Source organism: Triticum aestivum, chromosome 5A (genome assembly GCF_018294505.1).
Source record: "Triticum aestivum cultivar Chinese Spring chromosome 5A, IWGSC CS RefSeq v2.1, whole genome shotgun sequence".
NCBI classification, from domain to species: domain Eukaryota; kingdom Viridiplantae; phylum Streptophyta; class Magnoliopsida; order Poales; family Poaceae; genus Triticum; species Triticum aestivum.
This window is the reverse complement of record NC_057806.1, coordinates 676109834-676130983: the sequence shown is the minus strand read 5'-3', so window position 1 is coordinate 676130983 and position 21150 is coordinate 676109834. Positions and strand designations below refer to the sequence as shown.

The following is a 21150-nucleotide window of genomic DNA, read 5'->3' as shown; positions in this document are numbered from 1 at the left end:
CTGAAATCATTTCCAATGATTCCTACACCAGTAAGTGAGGAAGCTAATGATGATGATCATGAAACTTCTGATCAAGTTACTACCGAACCTCGTAGGTCAACCAGAGTAAGATCCGCACCAGAGTGATACAGTAATCCTGTTCTGGAGGTCATGTTACTTGACCATGACGAACCAACGAACTATGAGGAAGCGATGATGAGCCCCGATTCCACAAAATGGCTTGAGGCCATGAAATCTGAGATGGGATCCATGTATGAGAAGAAAGTGTGGACTTTGGTTGACTTGACCGATGATCGACAAGCCATAGAGAATAAATGGATCTTCAAGAAGAAGACTGACGCTGACGGTAATGTTACTGTCTACAAAGCTTGACTTGTTGCAAAAGGTTTTCGACAAGTTCAAGGAGTTGACTACGATGAGACCTTCTCACCCGTAGCGATGCTTAAGTCCGTCCGAATCATGTTAGCAATTGCCGCATTTTATGATTACGAAATTTGGCAAATGGATGTCAAAACTACATTCCTTAATGGATATCTTAAAGAAGAGTTGTATATGATGCAACCAAAAGGTTTTGTCGATCCAAAAGGTGCTAACAAAGTGTGCAAGCTCCAGCGATCCATTTATAGACTAGTGCAAGCCTCTCGGAGTTGGGATATACGCTTTGATAGTGTGATCAAAGCATATGGTTTTATACAGACTTTTGGATAAACCTGTATTTATAAGAAAGTGAGTGGGAGCTCTGTAGCATTTATGACATTATATGTAGATGACATATTGTTGAACGGATATGATATTGAATTTCTGTAGCATAAAAGGATACTTGAATAAGAATTTTTCAATGGAAGACCTTGGTGAAGCTGCTTATATATTGGGCATCAAGATCTATAGAGATAGATCAAGACGCTTAATTGGACTTTCAGAAAGCACATACCTTGATAAAGTTTCGAAGAAGTTCAAAATGGCTCAGGCAAAGAAAGGGTTCTTGCCTGTGTTACAAGGTGTGAAGTTGAGTCAGACTTGATGCCCGACCACTGCAAAAGATAGAGATAAAAATGAAAGGCATTCCCTATGTTTCAACCATAGGTTCTATCATGTATGCAATGCTGTGTACCAGACCTGATGTGTGCCTTGTTATTAGTTTAGTAGGGAGGTACCAAAGTAATCCAGGAGTGGATCACTGGACAACGGTCAAGAACATCCTAAAATACCTGAAAAAGGACTAAGGATATGTTTCTCGTTTATGGAGGTGACAAAGAGCTCGTCGTAAACGGTTACGTCGATGCATGCTTTGACACTGATTCGGATGACTCAAAGTCACAAACTGGATACTTATTTTTATTAAATGGTGGAGTTGTCAATTGGTGCAGTTCCAAGCAAAGCGTCGTGGCGGGATCTACATGTGAAGCGGAGTACATAGCTGCTTCGGAAGCAGCAAATAAAGGAGTCTAGATGAAGGAGTTCATATCCGATCTAGGTGTCATACTTAGTGCATCGAGTCTAATGAAAATCTTTTGTGACAACACTGGTGCAATTGCTTTGGCAAAGGAATACCGATTTCACAAGAGAACCAAGCACATCAAGAGACGCTTCAATTCCATTCGTGATCAAGTCAAGGAGGGAGACATAGAGATTTGCAAGATACATATAGATCTGAATGTTGCAGACCCGTTGACTAAGCCTCTCTCACGAGCAAAACATGATCATCACCAAGACTCCATGGGTGTTAGAATCATTACAATGTAATCTAGATTATTGACTCTAGTGCAAGTGGGAGACTGAAGGAAATATGCCATAGAGGCAATAATAAAGTTATTATTTATATTTCCTTATATCATGATAAATGTTTATTACTCATGATAGAATTGTATTAACCGGAAACTTAGTACATGTGTGAATACATAGACAAACAGAATGTCACTAGTATGCCTCTACTAGACTAGCTCGTTGAATCAATGATGGTTATGTTTCCTAACCATAGACATGAGTTGTCATTTGATTAACAAGATCACATCATTAGAGAATGATGTGATTGACTTGACCCATCCGTTAGCTTAGCACGATGATCGTTTAGTTTGTTGCTATTGCTTTCTCCATAACTTATACATGTTCCTATGACTATGAGATCATGCAACTCCCGAATATAGGAGGAACACTTAGTGTGCTATCAAACGTCACAACATAACTGGGTGACTATAAAGATGCTCTACAGGTGTCTCTGATGGTGTTTGTATAGTTGGCATAGATCGAGATTAGGATTTGTCACTCCGAGTATCGGAGAGGTGTCTCTAGGCCCTCTCGGTAATGCACATCACTATAAGCCTTGCAAGTAATGTGACTAATGAGTTAGTTACGGGATGATACACTACGGAACGAGTAAAGAGATGTGCCGGTAACGAGATTGAACTAGGTATTGAGATACCGACGATCAAATCTCGGGCAAGTAACATACCGATGACAAAGGGAACGACGTATATCGTTATGCGGTTTGACTGATAAATATCTTCGTAGAATATGTGGGAGCCAATATGAACATCTAGGTTCCGCTATTGGTTATTGACCGGAAACGTGTCTCGGTCATGTCTACATAGTTCTTGAACCCGTAGGGTCCGCACGCTTAACGTTCGGTGACGATTGGTATTATGAGTGTATGTGTTTTGATGTACCGAAGGTAGTTCGGAGTCCCGGATATGATCAAGGACATGACGACGAGTCTCAAAATGGTCGAGACATAAAGATTGATATATTGGATGGCTATATTCGGACACCAGAAGTGTTCCAGGTGATTTCGAAGAAAACCGGAGGCCGGAGGGTTACCGGAACCCCCTCCCCCCCCCCCCCCGGGGGGAGAACTAATGGGCCACATGGGCCTTAGTGGAGATTGAGGGCAGGCCAGGGCAGGGCCGCGCGCCCCTCCCCTCTAGTACTAATTGAACTAGGGAAGGGGGGGCGGCGCCCCCCTTTCCTTCTCCCTTCTTCCTCTCCTTCATTCCCCCTTCCCCCTCCTAGTTGGACTAGGAAAGGGGGAGTCCTACTCCTAGTAGGAGGAGGACTCCTCCCCTCCTTGGTGCGCCCCAAGGGCCAGCCAGCCTCCCCCCTTGCTCCTTTATATACGGGGGCAGGGGCACCCTAGAACACACAAGTTGATCATTGATCCCTTAGCTGATACGGTCATGGTTCGAGCTAAAGATGTCAAAGAAGCGAACGCCAATTTAATTTCCAAGTCAGGTTATTTTGTTGCAAAACGTGTCATGGGCGTGATGCAGATGAAGGCGGGCATCAGTAATATTATTGCCGAGAAGACTGGTGTTCATTTGCCTAATTTGCGACGATGTAGAGATGGAAAAATGCGCATGGTATGTGGACCTGGTTTTGTGAGCGTGGCAAATCAAGGAGATAACTTGAAACATAATCATATATACCCAAGTGTGATGCGTGTACATGAATTATGTGACCGTAGAGCTGGAGGTGAACTACATAAAATCTCACCAGAAATATCTGCCACTTATCATGGAAATAACCGAACAATCTGGCAGAATCCAGCGCCCATCAAGGTGGTTCCTACTTTCCGTACACCTCCAGAATATATCAAAATCGGCAGCTTCCATTTAAAACTGCATGCGTACAAGAGAAGATCTGTCAAGGGATAAATTCTTTTTTTTATTTAATAGATTATCTTTATCTTTTTAGGTAGTTGAACGTGAGCTTTTAAATTACTTTCCTAGTTCTTTGTACTAATCGTACTAGTAGTACGTACATAGGAGTCCAGGTCGTTTGACCATTAGGTCATGTACGTGCACGTGAGGATCGGCCATATAAAAGGCCTTGCGTCCATGTAACTAGGGCAGTTTTTGTGGATCGGTGAGTTATGAAAAAAGTCAGAAAACGTCCATGTTTCGGACGACCCAATTGTGAGTATTTTCTGTGATTTGTTCCATCGAGAAAATCCACTAGCGACGGAGGGTTGATCATCATATCGGCGCCTACGTGCTGATCCGAGGGGATCGTTATTTTTGTTCGTGTATTTTCGTACACGGGTGAATCTTATTATTGGAGGTTGAGGGACCAGGTGGAAGAACAGTTGAACAAGCATCGCCGTGAAAGATCGGGCCATCTACACGCGCGAATTAGCATCTCGCTAGTCCGTGCTTCATCATTAGCCGTGTGCGGTGCCCTCCTCCACCATAATCCTCCTCGGTCATATCGTCGTAGTGCTTAGGCGAAGCCCTGTGCTACCTCTAAAGCACTGCGTTGGTTTTCCTCGAAGAGGAAGGGATGATGCAGCAAAGTAGCGTAAGTATTTCCCTCATTTTTTGTGAACCAAGGTATCAATCCAGTAGGAGGCTACGCGCGAGTCCCTCGTACCTTCACAAAACAAATAAATCCTCGCAACCAACACGAATAGGGGTTGTCAATCCCTACACGGCCACTTATGAGAGTGAGATCTGATAGATATGATAAGATAATATTTTTGGTATTTTTGTGATAAAGATGCAAAGTAAAATAAAGGCAAAGTAAAAAAAGCAAAGGAAATAACTAAGTAGTAGGAGATTAATATGATGAAGATAGACCCGGGGGCCATAGGTTTCACTAGTGGCTTCTCTCGAGAGCATAAGTATTGTACGGTGGGTGAACAAATTACTGTTGAACAATTGATAAAATTGAGCATAGTTATGAGAATATCTAGGTATGATCATGTATATAGGCATCACGTCCGAGACAAGTAGACCGACTCTGCCTGCATCTACTACTATTACTCCACTCATCGACCGCTATCCAGCATGCATCTAGAGTATTGAGTTAAAAACAGAGTAACGCCTTAAGCAAGATGACATGATGTAGAGGGATAAACTCATGCAATATGATGAAAACCCCATCTTGTTATCCTCGATGGCAACAATACAATACGTGCCTTGCTGCCCCTACTGTCACTGGGAAAGGACACCGTAAGATTGAACCCAAAGCTAAGCACTTCTCCCATTGCAAGAAAGATCAATCTAGTAGGCCTCCAAACTGATAATTTGAAGAGACTTGCAAAGATAACCAATCATACATAAAAGAATTTAGAGAAGATTTAAATATTGTTCATAGATAGACTTGATCATAAACCCACAATTCATCGATCTCAACAAACACACCGCAAAAAGAAGATTACATCGAATAGTTCTCCACAAGAGAGGGGGAGAACATTGTATTGAGATCCAAAAAGAGAGAAGAAGTCATCTAGCTACTAACTATGGACACGTAGGTCTGAGGTAAACTAGTCACACTTCATCAGAGGGGCTATGGTGTTGATGTAGAAGCCCTCCGTGATCGATGCCCCCTCCGGCGGAGCTCCAGAACAGGCCCCAAGATGGGATCTCATGGATACAGAAAGTTACGGTGGTGGAATTAGGGTTTTGGCTCCGTATCTGATCGTTTGGGGGTACGTAGGTATATATAGGAGGAAGGAGTACGTCGGTGGAGCAATAGGGGGCCCACGAGGGTGGAGGGCGCGCTTGGGGGGTAGGCGCGCCCCCTACCTCGTGGCCTCCTCTTTTGTGTCTTGACGTAGGGTCCAAGTCTTCTGGGTCTTGTTCGTTGAGAAAATCACGTTCCCGAAGGTTTCATTCCGTTTGGACTCTGTTTGATATTCCTTTTCTTCGAAACCCTAAAACAGGCAAAAAAAAACAATTCTGGGCTAGGCCTCCGGTTAATAGGTTAGTCCCAAAAATAATATAAAAATGGATAATAAAGCCCAATAATGTCCAAAACAGTAGATAATATAGCATGGAGCAATCAAAAATTATAGATACGTTGGAGACGTATCACCCTGCGCTGGTAGCTTCATCATCGCCGTCATCACGCTGTCGTGCTGACGAAGCTCTCCCTCGACACTCAGCTGGATCAAGAGTTCGTGGGACGTCACCAAGCCGAACATGTGCAGATCACGGAGGTGCCATACTTTCGGTACTAGGATCGGTCGGATCGTGAAGACGTATGAGTACATCAACCGCGTTGTCATAACGCTTCCGCTTACGGTCTACGAGGGTACGTGGACAACACTCTTCCCCTCTCGTTGCTATGCATCATCATGATAAATCTTGCGTGTGCATAGGATTTTTTTTTGAAATTACTGCGTTTCCCAACAGGAGGAGCCCGCATCACCACCGCGTCGGGCCCCCACGCCGCCCTGTTCTCCATCGCGCCCACGGCCGTCGGCGAGCGTTACCGGCAGTACATCGAGGCGGCTGTATGCCGCCGCTATTGGGAGACGAGGACGCCGCTTCCCTGTAGCGACGTCCACCTCCCCAACAACTGGCACTTATTCACCGTTCGCGTGCCGATCTCGCCGATCCCACTGAGCGGTCGTGTGCGCCGCCAGGAGATCGAGCGCCGTCGCCGCCTCCTCCCGGACGACCTCTACTATGACGAGAGGTACGCCCCCGACTCGTCCCTGTGGGACACGTGGTTCCGGGATGAGCGTGACATGCGGCGGGCGTCCTTCTTCGCCGGCACGTCGATGGGGCCGCGGCGGCCACGTGAGCACCGAGCGCCTGCTCCCCAGGCGCGCGGGCATATGCGGGTGCGCGGCCTCGTGCCCACGCCGTCGCCGTCGCCACCACCACCTCCTTGCATGACAGCGGAGGTGGAGGCCCGTCTCATGGACCATGTCATGGAGGATTCCATGCGCACGCACGACGAGCGCCAATGGGAGGGCCTCGAGAAGATGACGGCCCTGTCCGCGGCCGGCGACGTCGCCATCCCCGAGCTGGAGATGGTGGCTAAGGTGGAGGTGATGGAGGAGACGCCGGTGGCCGCGTTTCACCCGGGCCTGGTGGGCCAGCACTGGAGCTGGTCGTGCACGGCTCCGGAGATGGCAGACGTCGTGGGGGGAGTGGACTGGTGCCCCATGCCGCCGCGGTCACCGGAGCGGGATGCCTCGCTGTGGGAGAAGGTGGTGCATGCACCTGCCACCTTCGAGCATGCCGCCCCCGTGCACCACGGACCGTCGGCCCACCTGTGGACGCCGCCGGACTACGTTGACCTCGTCAGCGAGGACGACGACACCGGCGGCCACTGAAGAGGGCGACGGCCACGGCATCGACGGGCGCGGCAGGAACGCGTGGGCGGCATTTTTTATATTTTGTTTTTATGTTAATTATGGCACTGGGCCGTTTAAGTGAACCGTGAAACTAGTCCGTTTTGTGGCCGTGACCCCTAACATATGTTTTAAGTTTTTTTAACTGCGTTTATTTACCTTTTTAGGCATTTTATTTATGTTTTTCTGTTTTTTTTAATCACGTCCAACACGAACATGATTTGGGATGCGGCTGCGCGTTGGGCGCACCCACGATCCAACGGACAGACGCGGACATGGGCGAACTCATTGCCGTCTCAAAGGGACAAAATCCGACCGAACGGGACGCTCGTTTGGGGTCGTGGGGTGAAGTTGGCCTCAAGGGCCGGAACTGTATGCTGTGGTTGTAGATGCTCTAATGAAATTTGCATCGGAAGGTCGAGCAGCAGGATACGTACATACACATATACCAACACGGACCAGGCCAAGGGTCTCAGTCTCCAGCAAGCAAGCAAGCTAGCTACATCAGCCTGTTTTGTCCGGGGTCGCCAATCGGTACCACCTTTGGAACCACACGCGCCTTGCTTGAGACATCACATCGGCGAAGGTGGCGGTAGCGTGGCTCAAACAGCTCCGCACTGTAGAGTCGCTCTCGCTCGCACGCGATAGACGTCCAGGGCCGCCACTCCACCGCGCTTCCTCTGTCAGCTGTGTGTGCGTGTGCAGTTGCTGCATGCGTGCCGCCAAAACTTCCACCGTGGTCGATGATGTTGCTGCATCACCCGCTGCTACTACAAGATACCAAACGCTCAACTGATGGAGACAAGTGATGCCCTAGAGTAGGGAAAAGCACTGCTGCCCAAAGTGGTGAAAAACTGAAGAAAAAAAACCCCATTTCAGCCGACGGTCAAATGGGACTGGAGGATGGGATCCAACACAAATTGACTAGAGGACACCTTACATGTCGTTACTGCAGGATTTTAGTTTTGATTTCTAAACATTATATATATAGAGTAGAAGATAAACTCACTCAAAATTTATGCTATGTGTGAAATCTCTGCAGAAACAAAAAAACAAAAGTATCAATGTAAAAGGTTGAACATCTCAAAATCTATTTATGTTGAGATTTTAAGTTGTATTAGTATGCAATAGTGTATGTTGCATGGTAGAGAAACTCACACGTTTAGATCAAACCCATAACATTGAATTTTTTTTGTTTGCTTTTACTGCTCATCCAATCTCACATTAGCTCGGAATCAGAACAGTCGTGCCCCGATGGGAAGTGCTACTAGTGTGCGTTAAGTAGAATAGACGTGAAGCATTCATGTACAAAGGAATATTCGGGAGCATAGAGATTGGTCAGAACTCACGAGTCTATAGTAGTATTCGTTCGTCGGCAAAAAAGGGAGCAGATAGCAGGGTAGTACTCCCGCTGATTGGAGTGCAGTTGTGCAAACATGACCGCAAAATTATTGACATGATTGGTTGGAGGGGGAAGATTATCGGATGGAAGGACACGAATGCCAAACATTGTTGGGAAAGTTGAATTATTCATACGTACACAGTTCCTTCTTTCTAGCTCCTGCCCCTATCTAGTACCCCATGCGTGCTGATCTATATTACTACCATATATGGATCGGTTGATCCCCCTGTACTCCTGTGCGTGGCACACTATTCAACAAACGTATGTGGAATTTGGATATCTATCTGAACTAGCAAGAGGGCCATGCGTTGTTGTACGGAACATTAAAATGCATTTATATGAGTTGTTTATTTTGTGGGAGACAAAGATGAACGAGGGAAGGCCTTACTTACAAATGTGAGAGGGGTGCGGGTATTTTTTTTACAAAATTACCATAGTTTGCTTTCTATCCGTCAAATATAGATCGGACGGTCTATACTGCAGAATGGCAGACACATCATCCACTCTGTTTTTTTTTATAAGAGTAGAGATATCTGACTCTGGCCGTTTGCCGAATTAATGCTGCTTCCCAATCCAAGTCTGCCTCTCCCGGTCTAGCCGTGCTACGGCTAGTTCAAAATGATGTAGCATACAAAAGTGTGATATGCATAACGAATAAGAAAGTGAGCATGCATATGGTAACTTCCAGAAATGTATATAGGCAGCGTGTGCGAAAATATAGTGTGCAGCTGGGACAAGCATCCAGGCTGTATGGATCATGCATCCAAGCTGGTGCCCATGCCTCCATTTTCTATTTAGTGAACACACACATACAGCTTACACACATGTCACAACGCACACCTACACACGTCTATTTTTCTTGTATTTTTATATATTCTTGTAGTATGGAACACCATTATACTATTAGTAAGCACACATGCATACCACTCTTGCATACATATAATACGCGTACATGTACGTACGTGTCCGCTACGTTACATACGCCCCGTATACTTTGTGGCCGAGACGTGTAGGCAGTAGGCACGTAGGTACGTATACCACTAGCTAGCCATGCACGCCCGCGACGTTCCTCCTCTTGACTGTGACGGCGAGCCCGTTCTTCATGTGGAGAATGATGGACAGCTTCGGCTCGACAACGTGTCCCGGCACGGCCTCGACTGCGAAGTTCCACAGCACGGCGGCCGCGGCGGTCTTCATCTGCACGAACGCCATCTCCTTGCCGAGGCAGGTCCTTGGCCCGGCGTTGAAGGAGATGAACTTGTAGGACGGCTCGTACCTCAGCTTCCCGTCGGCGGTGACCCACCTCTCCGGTCTGAACTCCATGCAGTCCTTGCCCCACACGCCCTCCATCCTCGCCATGCAGTAGGAGAAGATGAGTATCTTGTCCCCGGCCTTCATCTCGTGCCCGCTGGGGAGCACGTCGTCGGCCACCGCCGCCTTGTGCTCGAAGGGCACGGACGGGTACAGCCTCAGGCACTCGCACAGCGCCGCGTGCAGGTACACCATGCCGCTCAGCTCGCTCACGTCGAACACCACCATGCCGTCCAGCTTCTTCTTCCGGGAAGCGATGGGCGCCAGCTCGTCCAGGATCCTCTGCTCGACACTCGGGTTCTTGGAGAGAAGGTAGAAGAACCAGGATAGCGCCGCGCCGGTGGTGTCCCGGCCGGCGAGCAGGAGGTTCACCGTGGTGTCGCGCAGGAACTCGTCGCTGTACTCGCTCGCGTCGCCGTTGCAGATGAAGGACGAGAGCATGTCAGACGAGTCGGTGACGCCCTCGTTTGGTCGGAGCTTATGGTCGACCCTGCGTTTGGTGATGGTGTCCGCGGCGAAGCGGTCGATGGTCCTACGAGCCGCGGCCATCTTCCTCTCGGTGCCGACCTCATAGCGGTACATGAGCTTCCAGCACGCGGGCGAGATGATGTGGCGGAGGAAGAGCGTCTCGAGCACGTCGTCCATGGCGCGCGCGAAGGGCACCACGGGGAGGCCGATCTGCAGGCACCCGGGGTCGACGCCGAAGACGAGGTTGCAGGTCATGTCGAACGTCAGGCGCAGGAAGACGTCGTGCAGGTCGCAGGGGGTCGACCCGGCCTCGGCGGCGTGGGCGAGGAAAGGCAGGAGGCTCCTCTCCACCTTGTCGCGGCTGTACCGCGCCGAGAAGGCGCGGAAGCGAGGGCCGGCCATGATCAGCTGGGACTTGGCGCGCTGGCGGCGCCAGGACTCGCCGTCGGCGTTGAAGATGCCGTCGCCGAAGACGTCGAAGATCTCGGCGAACTCATCGCCCTTGGGGTAGTTGGTGAAGTTGGAGGTGAAGATGTGGCGCACGTTGGCGGGGTCGCAGGTGACGAAGAAGCGGACGCCGGTGATCCCGGCGCGAGCTTGGAAGTTGTAGCGCGTGCCGGCCAGGATGCCGGTGGCCCAGTCATGGAAGTGGGACAGGTTGGCGACCATTCCCAAAAGATGGCCCAGGATTGGCCATTCCGTCGGCTCTGCCTTGCTTATTTTCTTGGACTGGAGATGGCGGTAGTAGAAGACGACGAAGCAAAGGACGGAGAGGAGCTCCACGAACCAGTAGAGAGAATCCATGGCTCGAAGAAGATGGGGGAGGTCACCAGTGCAACATATGGGCTGGCTTATATGGACGCACTCTTGCATGCATGTAAAGATGAGTAAATGTGTTTCATAGGTTGGTGAGGTGTCTCCCATCAGCTTCCAGTATGGTGATTGGGTCATCAGTAGGATATCTCTTTTTCAAATTCTACTTTGTGGTTTTCAATATAAAATGGAATTATGTGCTCCAACATATCATATCCAGTATCTGTGAGTGAGAATTGTGAGGATCACATATATGTTCTCTTTGTAAGTGGAAATGTATGGTCTATGTTTTTGTAGAAGGTATGCCATTATCCACGCAACTGAAATTCTTTTGAGCTTATGTTGATATTTTCACCATCCATGGGGCATGAATTGACGCAGAGACTACGATGACGGAGACAAGGTGGGACAGGAACTGACGAAGAGACTACGATGGATGCGAGACTGGAAGAGTAGGGTTCAGACTGAGATGGTAGGGGAGAGGGGGCAGTGACGATCTAAGTGTTATTTGTGGGGTCAGCTGAACCTTAAATTTTTTTAGCACCCCTAATTTACTCCTATTTGTAAAATATATGATGTCTTAGAGATACTTGACGATGAATTTCATTATATCAGAAGTGTTTACAAATGCGGACGATTAGCGACGAGTCGTCTTTTAACTAGTCTTGTTCGACTTACAAGAGTCATTATAGGGAACATTTGTCTTGACCCGAGTCAAAGTAGAGAAAAACCTACATACCTATTCAATTTAGCTACATGAAAGTCCCCTGAAATTATATTTTGGGTCAGTCAATTTTGTGTGCCGTTGATCTTGCTTCGTGATTCGTGTTGCTATTTTTCCTTATTTGTTCTCTGATGTTTTTTTTGAGAGAATTTGTTCTCTGAGGTGTTTGGGCCGTCTTAAATCGGATGACCACATATTTGGGTTGGTTAATTCCTTAGTGGGCTGAGGACCATTACCAGGTGCGACCCACCTTTCCCCTTTCTTGCTTTATTTATTTTTCTCTTTTTATCCTTTTTTCTTTTTTTCTATATTAGTTGGTTTGCATTTTTTTTATTTTGTGGGTATTTTTGGAATGCTAGGTGAGTGTAAATATATGCCCACAAATACTCCTTCCGTTCCATAATTTTTGTCATGGATTCGAATTAAAACCTCAACAAACATTATGAAACAGAGGGAGTACTATACAAGTATGTGCCAAAATTGCACTGATATATGATTAATACTTGCATATTAAAAACGCATTTAAAAAAAATAAGTGCAATTTCAGTGCCGGGTTGTGTGCAGGAAGAAGAGGTTGGCCTGAAATTTTTTCCCAATGCGAGCGGTTGGCAAATGGTGCACGCTCCGAAGCAGCACCCATAGCCTCCAAATATGGAGGCTCTCGGGTTGGATATGGAGTGCCCTCCATAAATTATGGCAACTCGGGGTCGTATGACATCTTCTGGTAGAGTGCGTTTTTGGGTCAAAATTGACATTCAACGGTTATTATGCCAACTCTACTATAGTTACTCTAAGTATTAAGCTAACAAAGATAGCACAATCTCTCGGACTAAGTTTTCTAAGCATGATGACTGCATCCAGCAGAACATGAGCACTAGATATTACAAGCCAGCAAACCAAAGTGCAGACCCGGCCAAACATTCACCTCAACTTCTGAGGAGGTAAAAATTGATTAAGCACGCATCATTAGGAGTGGTCAACAACAGAAGGTACCAAGATTCAATTCTCGTCACATAATCCCATCCATGGCCCTTTGTGTACACATCTTGAATCACCTCCTTGATCAGCTTCATCCCTTCCTTAGTGCTTTCGCGACTTTTCTACTCCCTCTGTAAACTAATATAAGAGCGTTTAGATTACTAAAGTAGTGATCTAAACGCTCTTATATTAGTTTACGGAGGGAGTACAAGATATGTGACATAGTTTCAAAATATCAGTGAGAGGGTCATAAAAAAATTGGTTAGAACAAGCATAATTTTGACCTTCCAAATAATCCAACATACAGTATTTTTTGTGGGTTCTTTGGGAAGGATCACAGTCATCCTCCCACCATGACTTCAACCTTGTCAGTGGCTTGGAGATATATATTTTTTTGATCGGCAGTGGCTTGGAGATATTGAGAACACATTGAGTTACCTGCCAAAATTAATTTAGCAAGAGCTCACCCAAACATTAGGTGTGTACTTTTTTTCTTTCTGCAAGCATAAGTGACACCGATCATTGCCAGCTCCCCCTATCTTGATTAGATTATCCTTTGTCAAAATGCTTTTTCTAAGCATGAGCCAATGGAAAGAAATCTTTAGAGGGATTAGCAACTTCCAGATGAGTCTTGTGTAAGAATTCCATGTAAAACTAGCATCTCGTGTACGAAATTCCATGATATATGATTAAGTTAGCAGACCACACACGTGGCAACAACCGACTTGCCCTTTGTTGATGAGTCAAAGAATCCCGATTGTTGGTTACTCATATTCAAATTCAAGCTTCTTGTTTCATTTCGATTATGAGCATTTGCTACTTTCTCTGGGAAGGGGATCTGTAGCATGCAGGGGCCGGGATACGCGCCTTTTCTTTTGGCTCTTGATTTTCAATCTTTCATATATTTTAAAGCAAAATTCCAAATTAAGTTTAGCTTGCGTATCTGTGTTTTTGGTGGTGAGGACATTCAAATGAGATCCATTTTAAATACGTTTTGACGAGTTTTTTAAACTCCGTTAAGTTTCAACTTCTGAAACTTGGTACGAGCCACCGACAAAATCATATGTTTCAGAACCCGCACTAGGCAAACATTTTCAATTTCTGAAACTTGGTACGAACAACCAACAAAACCGTAAGTTTCCGGACATGCGACCAAAAAATCATACGTTTTGAAAACTAAAACTTAAAACTTGATGTGCCTTTGTGCGGGATCCAACAACTTTGCGGATCGCGAGGCAATCGGGCAACCGATACGGCTAGGCATGTACTTGCCTGTACGAATTTTTGAATTCCTTCTATACTGCAAATACATTGGTTTACTGCTTTTAGAAAATAGTTCATCAGTTTACTAGGATCGTCACGTCTAGTTATATTTTTTAAAGAAATACACCCTCCGGTCCATTTTACTCTCCACATAAGATTTGTCTGAAGTAAATATCATAAAGTTTGACCATATGTATATATAAAAATATCAACATCAATAATACTAAAGTTATATGATATGAAAATTAAATTCATGATGCATCTAATGTATTGATTTCGTATTGTGAATGTTGATATTTTTTCTAGAAAGTTAGTCGAGCTTTACAAAGTTTGACTTCAGACAAATCTTATATGCGGAGTAAGGAGAGGAGAGAGGACACGTAACTTTATTCATACTCGCACCTGTTACAAATACATTGCTTAGAGCATCTCCACTAGTGCCCCAAGAAACCTTCCCAAGCCACTTTTTGGGCGTCGGCGGGCAAAAATCGCCCCACTCGGGCCCCCAACTCGTCGTTTTTCGCGGGTAGAAGCGAAAATTCCCGCTGGCAACCCCATACGACACCCAGCGCACCGGGGGGCTTCTGGGAGGCTTAATTTCGCCTTTTTGTGGGTGCTGGCCCACCTGCCAGCGGCTCTCACCTCTCTCCCCTCCCCACGTGCTCCCTAGGGTGCTGGCCCACCCACGTGCTACCTCCTCTCTCTCTCTTTCCGTCCACACACACGGGCACCGAACCCCACTCCCATCCCCGCCGCCTGGCACGCCTCGTCGCTGGTCCTCGTCGACGCCGGAGACCTGCTCGTGCCCGACGCCGAGGCGGCGGCCGAGGAGGCCACCACCTTCCGCGCCCGTCCTCCGCGCCGCGGGCGTCGACGTCACGGCCTCCACGGCCACGGTCGCCACGCCCTATTCGCCGCTCCCACGCCTTCCGCCGGCCCCTCCACCTTCTCCCTCGAGCACGCGCTGCTCCTCGCCGGCCCGGCCCCCTCCGACGCCCCGCTGAACCGGCCCCTCACCCCGACAGAGCAGGACATCCGCGCCCGCCTCGTCGTCGAGAAGGAGAAGATCCAGGAGCTCCACATCCGCGAGGACGACGAGCTGCGCCGGCTCGCCTTCTTCATTGCCCCGCGAGCGGGAGAGGAGGAGGAGCAGGCGCACCCCAGCGCGCGGCCTGGGCGCGGACGTGCGGCCGGCAAGGCCTGGGCAGGGCGCGGACGGGCGCGGCTTGGGCGAGGACGCGGGAAGCCAGGGGGCGCGGCGGCCTGGGGCGCGGGCGCGCGGCGGGCAGGGCGTGGTGCGCGCGGCGGCCAGGCAGGGGAGGTGCACGCCGGTCCTTCTCCTCCCTTGTCTGCTGATGATCACCAGCACCACGCTCGTCCTCGTCGGCCCCGCTTCTCGCCTCCTGGGGGCGCGACGAGTGGAAAAGGTCCCGCACCCAAGCCAAAGTTCTCGCCGGCAGCCCCCCAGGAGGCGAAAAAAATGCCTCCTGAGGGGCTCAACGGCTGGAGATGCTCTTAGGATTCAAATTCAAGAACTACAAAGTAACTCCTATAATAATTATTTTATTGAAAATCCTACACCAATTTTTAGGGAAATTACCAAGCTTTATTGATCAAAGTTCACAAAGAGAGGGATACACATGGTATCATGAGCTTGGCCTAGCCAAACATGGCGCCTCCGATGTAGAGAATGTGAAAAACCGACTAAACTGTCGCCCTCTACATTAGAAGCACGCCCTGCAAACCATAAACTGCAATTGAACTCTAATGGCCTTGCCTTAATCTCGCTTATGATTAACCCATATCGACCAGCATTACCCTTCGTAATACTCTCTCTGTAACTTAATATAAGATGTTTTCCCGTGAAAAAAACTTAATATAAGACATTTTTTGACACTGTCATAGTATCAAATAGGCAAATTTTAACATGGTCCCTCTTACCTCCTCTTTTTACATGTGAGATAAGAAGGTAAGAGTTAATCAAGCCATTCATAAATGAGATCATCGGCTAAGATCTATTTTATACTCTTACCTCTCATCAAAAAAAGGTCTTATATTAAGTTACAGAGGGAGTATCATCCACTACCTACTTTGAGTCTAATTTGCAAATTATTTAGATAAACCTCTTAAGAAGTTGGAGGGCCTAGTATACGACGTTTTTCCTTTTGCTTGGCCCAACACTAAAAAACCTAGTTCTTTACTAATGATTTGGACTTGAGTAGGTTGAAAAAAGACATACTCCTTGGCAAGAACGACGCTCAAATGAGTATTTTACGTAGCAGAAGATCCTCGGCCAACACCACAATGCTTCATGGCAAGCTATAGCTTCGAGGGTGGCCGGATGCAATACGCCATGAGCTACCGGTGCCGAAGAACCAAAATACTTTTCGGAGTCATCACCACATACCGTTCCCACAGATCCACCGATTCCAGACCTAGTCACACATGCATCCACATGATCTTTTGCGTACCCAGCAAGGTGCGTTTTCCATCTCGCACCAACTTCCCTGTTTGTTGGTTGTACGGACAATTTCTCTAGAATTTTTTGCCCAACATCCCCAAGTTCTAAGATGAACTGGTTAATAAAAAGATGTGTCGATAGTGTGCTCTGGAAGATGCCCTCATGAATAATAGCTTTTCTTCTCGCCGACCATGTCGCCGAAGTGTCACTGGTAGCTTGACAAGGAATTCCTACGACTAAGAGTTACACTGAAATCTTTGAAATCTCGCAAAAAAAAACACTGAAATCTTTAAGACATCTCTTTTTGAAAAAAAAAACAGTCAGTAACCCGATTATCTCCGTGGTGGGCCTATCGGACGGCCTGTTATCGGCCAGCTACGCGAAGAAGAAAGAATGGACGGGAACAGAGCACGCGAACGGGAAGGAGCAACAATTGAAAAAACAAAGAGGCATTCAAGCCCAATCTTCCATTCCAGCAGGACCTATGTCGGACGGACAATAAACTATTTTTTGAGAGTACGCAATCGCGTATCTTAGCTTTATAGAAGATGAAAATATGTACAAAAAATAGTTACAAATGAGGGGTATGATCTGGCACACGATCTAACCGATGTTTGCCAGAGATCCCCAACTCTACTCCAACACTACACTCTACTACTCACAAAATATACTAAATCCACGTCCTCCTGCCAATGCCCAAGTGCGCATAATTTCGAAAGTTTGCATGGTAAAATGCTGCACCGTGCCAATCGCAGTTCTCTGACCAAACACCATACCGTTTCTATGCTTCCACAGCTGCCAAGTGAAAAGCATCACCAGCGAATCAAAACCCTTTCTGTGCTCAGCTGGTATTCGAGCGCGACTCGCCATCCACCAGTCCTCCAAGGAGTCATTTGCGGTCGGGACTAGAGAGATATCCAACCGAGCATGTTGAAAGCATTTGTGCCAGACCTGTCGAGCAAAAACACATTGAACCAGGATGTGATCGACCGTGTCTTCCTCCTGGGCACATATGTAGCATGGTGATCGATGATCTTGAAGCCCATGTCTGAATCTATGATCGGCCGTCCAGAGACGATAATGCGTGGCTAGCCACAGGAACAACTTGCAGGAGAGAGGAGCCCAACACTTCCATATGGCCTTTGCCGGGGCGAAGCCAATGCTACCTTGCCAGAGCATCGCGTAAGTAGATGCCGAGGAGTAGACTCCAAGGTTGTTCCATTTCCAGATTGGGGTATCCACCTGCACTGGGTTAAGCTGAATGGTGATCATGATCTCCCAAAGCCGGACCAGTTGCACCAGAACCTCTGCCGACAAGTCCCCGGATACATCATTGGCCCAGCGATGGAGAAGAAGAGCATCCGCTACTGTCCTCCTGTTAGCCACTTGCGTGCGCACACATGCACGAACCAGCGGCGCGATCTCAGCAATGGTGGAGCCATTGAGCCATCTATCCTTCCAGAATAAGATACGTTGTCCATCTCCCACCTTCCACTGAACAAGGCTCGTAAAAGCCGCCTGTGTCTGCTTGTCCATAGTAAGCGAAAGGCCCTGCCATGGCCTGCCCTGATCCGTGCGCTTCAACCATTCCCAGCGCAGTCGAAGGGCGAGCCCCTGCTTGTTGAGGTCGAGTATTCCTAGTCCTCCAAGATGTTTGGGACGGCAGACTCACTTCCAAGCCACCAAGCATTTGCCTCCATGTATTTGCTTCGATCCCGCCCAGAAGAATGCACGACAGGCTTTATCCACTTGATTCAGTGCCCACTTGGGGGCCTCAGCGACGAGTAAGTGATGCATAGGCCTGGCACGAACCACATTGTTCACAAGGATCAGTCGTCCTGGTCTTGTAACCAGCCCTCTTTGCCAGCCCGGTAGGAAATTGAGGACCTGATCCACAATAGGTTGCCACTCCGCTCTCGTAAGTTGTTTGATCGAAAGTTGTAATCCAAGGTATCTACACGGGAAGTGATCCATGCTCCAGGGTAAAGCTTGAGAAACACGATGCCGATCCGCATCGTCAGATTGGATCATGATCGCCGAAGACTTGGCAAAATTCACATGTAATCCCGACGCTCTGCCAAAAATTTCCAGAGCTTCTCTGACAAAGCACAAGTCGCTAACCGTTGGTCTGATGAAAAGTATCACATCATCCGCATAGATTGACAGTCTCTGAAGAGGAGTGCATCCTGGCATTGCACTGATCGCACCCATCTGTTGTGCTTTGATCATTATGGATGAGATTGTGTCCATGGCAATTACAAATAGAAGAGGGGAAATTGGGTCTCCTTAGCGCAACCCCTTCGCATGCCTGAACTTCTTTCCCTGACAGCCATTTACAATCACTCTTGAGCTTGCTGTGGTGAGCAGAATAGCCAGACGTGAGCACCACAGTTCTGAGAACCCTTTCGCCCGCAACACTTCAAATAGAAAGGACCAGGAGATTGAGTCAAATGCTCGTGAGATGTCTAATTTCAGCATCACACCTTTGGCTTTCTTTTTGTGCAAATTACGGGCCACCTGTCTGACAAGCAGGAAGTTGTCATGTATATTTCTTCCACGGATATAGGCAGATTGATTCGTCTTCACCAACTCTCCATACGCGGGCAGAGCCTAGATGCCATCAGTTTTGAGTTTATCTTAAGAATGCTGTGAAGGAGGCTGATTGGCCTGAAGTCTCCAATCTGACAAGCATCAGGTTTTTTAGGTATGAGGGTGATTATCGCTTGATTGAGCCTACCAAATCCTCTGCCATTTCCCAACTGGAATTTGTGAATAGTCGCCATTATGTCTCCTTTGATAATACGGACAATAAACTATGAGTCCACAGTCCCCTCATCAAAAGAAAAAGGAACAGCCAGTCCACAGTACGGCCATCCTCCTATACAAGATTTAATCAGGAGAAGAGATGTGGAACTCGTGGCCTAATTCCGGTGCACGCAAGCGAGCGAGCCCACGCGCGTACGCACACTGCTGATGCACAGTGCACGCGGGCCTCAGGCCACCCGCGCCGCGGACACGCCGGCACGTCCACCCCACCAATGGCGGCCCTCCCCTCCCACACCACCTAGCTAAGCTAATAATGAGTTTATGAGAAGCATCGCTGCGTCGCGAGCTTGGCCACACGCGCTCGCGGACGCCGTGCTGGCTTGGCTTGTTTGTGTTCGCGTGGGGGCGAGCGTGGACCGACAGCGACGCCGGACCGTGCGCACGGCGATCGGTCGAGGGGATCCAGAGGCGACAAGGCGCGGCGGCCTGTGGCTGGCTGGAGCGAAAGACCCACGCCGCCTAATAAGTCCTGCCCTCCGCTACCGCCCAACCCGGCGCCTTGGCCCGACGCGCACGTTCCGTCGCCGGTGTCGGTGCACGCGCGCGCGTGCATGAATGCCACGACGATTCACCCCGTAGCCTCACTGGCCAGCGTCGACTCGTTTTCCTTGTTTTCCACTCGGCGGAGCGGTGGATCACGCGCGCGCCCGGCGATATGCATGCGGGGGGCGGGGGCTGCGGGTCGTACGCCGACGACCCGAGGCGGCAGTCTTTCCACTACAGTCCTTTTCTCGTGCTTTCCGGCCGGTCCCGGCCGGCGCGAGCCATGTGTGTGTGGCTAATCAACATATGACCCGCTTGGTTGCCCGCATAAGGTTTAGTCAGACCCGTGCGGAAAAAACCGAGCTGTTTGGTTACCTGTGTGCATTATTGGGCATGCATGGCACGAAGTTTAAAACACCTACGGGCCTGTCTCGTGAGGCACGCTTGAATCAGCAGTTTCTCAAGAGCCAGGACTCCATAAAGCACGTGGACAGCGGGGGCTGCACGCGAGGAGCCATCCTTGAGAAGCTGCGTTGCTTCCCGAAACATCGACAGTTATTACCCTCACCTTTCCCTCACAGCTCCCTCACCCCTCTTCCCTCTCCGCACTCTCGCCGACGGCAGCGGCGGCGTGCAGCATATCGGAGAACAGCTAGTCGACCTCCGGCCACCTTCACCGACATCCGCAGCAGCACTCTGGCAATGGCGGTAAGCTATTTTCCCCCTCCTTCCCTACTAGTGCGCATTCGATTTGAGTTTAGATTCGATCCATATTATGGAAACGGGAAATTAGGGTAGACACCATCGGAGTGATCATAACATCGTCATGACTACCGGTAGATATGAGGTTCCCGATCCGGATTGAGTACAATAGGAATGTGGATTAGGGTTCATCTTGCATAGTACACACACATTTTATCCTCGGGGACCCTGGAGGCGATTGGAGCGCCGGGTGGCCTTGGTCTTAGTCTTCTCCTCACTACTAGGAAAAGGCCTACTAATGGCGCACCAGTTTTGCCTACTAATGGCGCATCACTGGTGCGCCATTAGTATCACGCCACTAGTATTTATTACTAATGGCGCACCACTGGTGCGCCATTAGTATCTGGTATATAACACCATGCGCCATTAGTATGTCTCCCAGAGCCATATTTAACCATGTGCTTTGGCACACTAATGGCGCACTGCGGATGGATGCGCCATTAGTATACTTGGCATACTAATGACGCACTCTGTAGTGATGCGCCATTAGTATGAATATTAGGTTTTTTTTACTTTTCTGATTTTTGCACAGGTTACAAAATATATTATTTGACAGAATATAGACAGTAGCACACAGCAAC

General features: G+C 48.4%; 1 protein-coding gene across 1 annotated transcript; it reads right to left on the bottom strand.

The window, feature by feature from the left end:
• Positions 1-9153: 9153 nt before the first annotated feature.
• LOC123105911 (noroxomaritidine synthase 3) lies at positions 9154-11132 on the bottom strand. Its single transcript, XM_044528091.1, has one exon. It carries the CDS (start codon positions 11130-11132, stop codon positions 9525-9527), a length of 1608 nt encoding a protein of 535 aa, XP_044384026.1. The 3' UTR covers positions 9154-9524.
• Positions 11133-21150: the final 10018 nt, after the last annotated feature.

Bases quoted from the DNA above. Each gene is read 5' to 3' on its own strand.
- LOC123105911 (XM_044528091.1), bottom strand. From the start codon at position 11,132: ATGCAAGAGTGCGTCCATATAAGCCAGCCCATATGTTGCACTGGTGAC.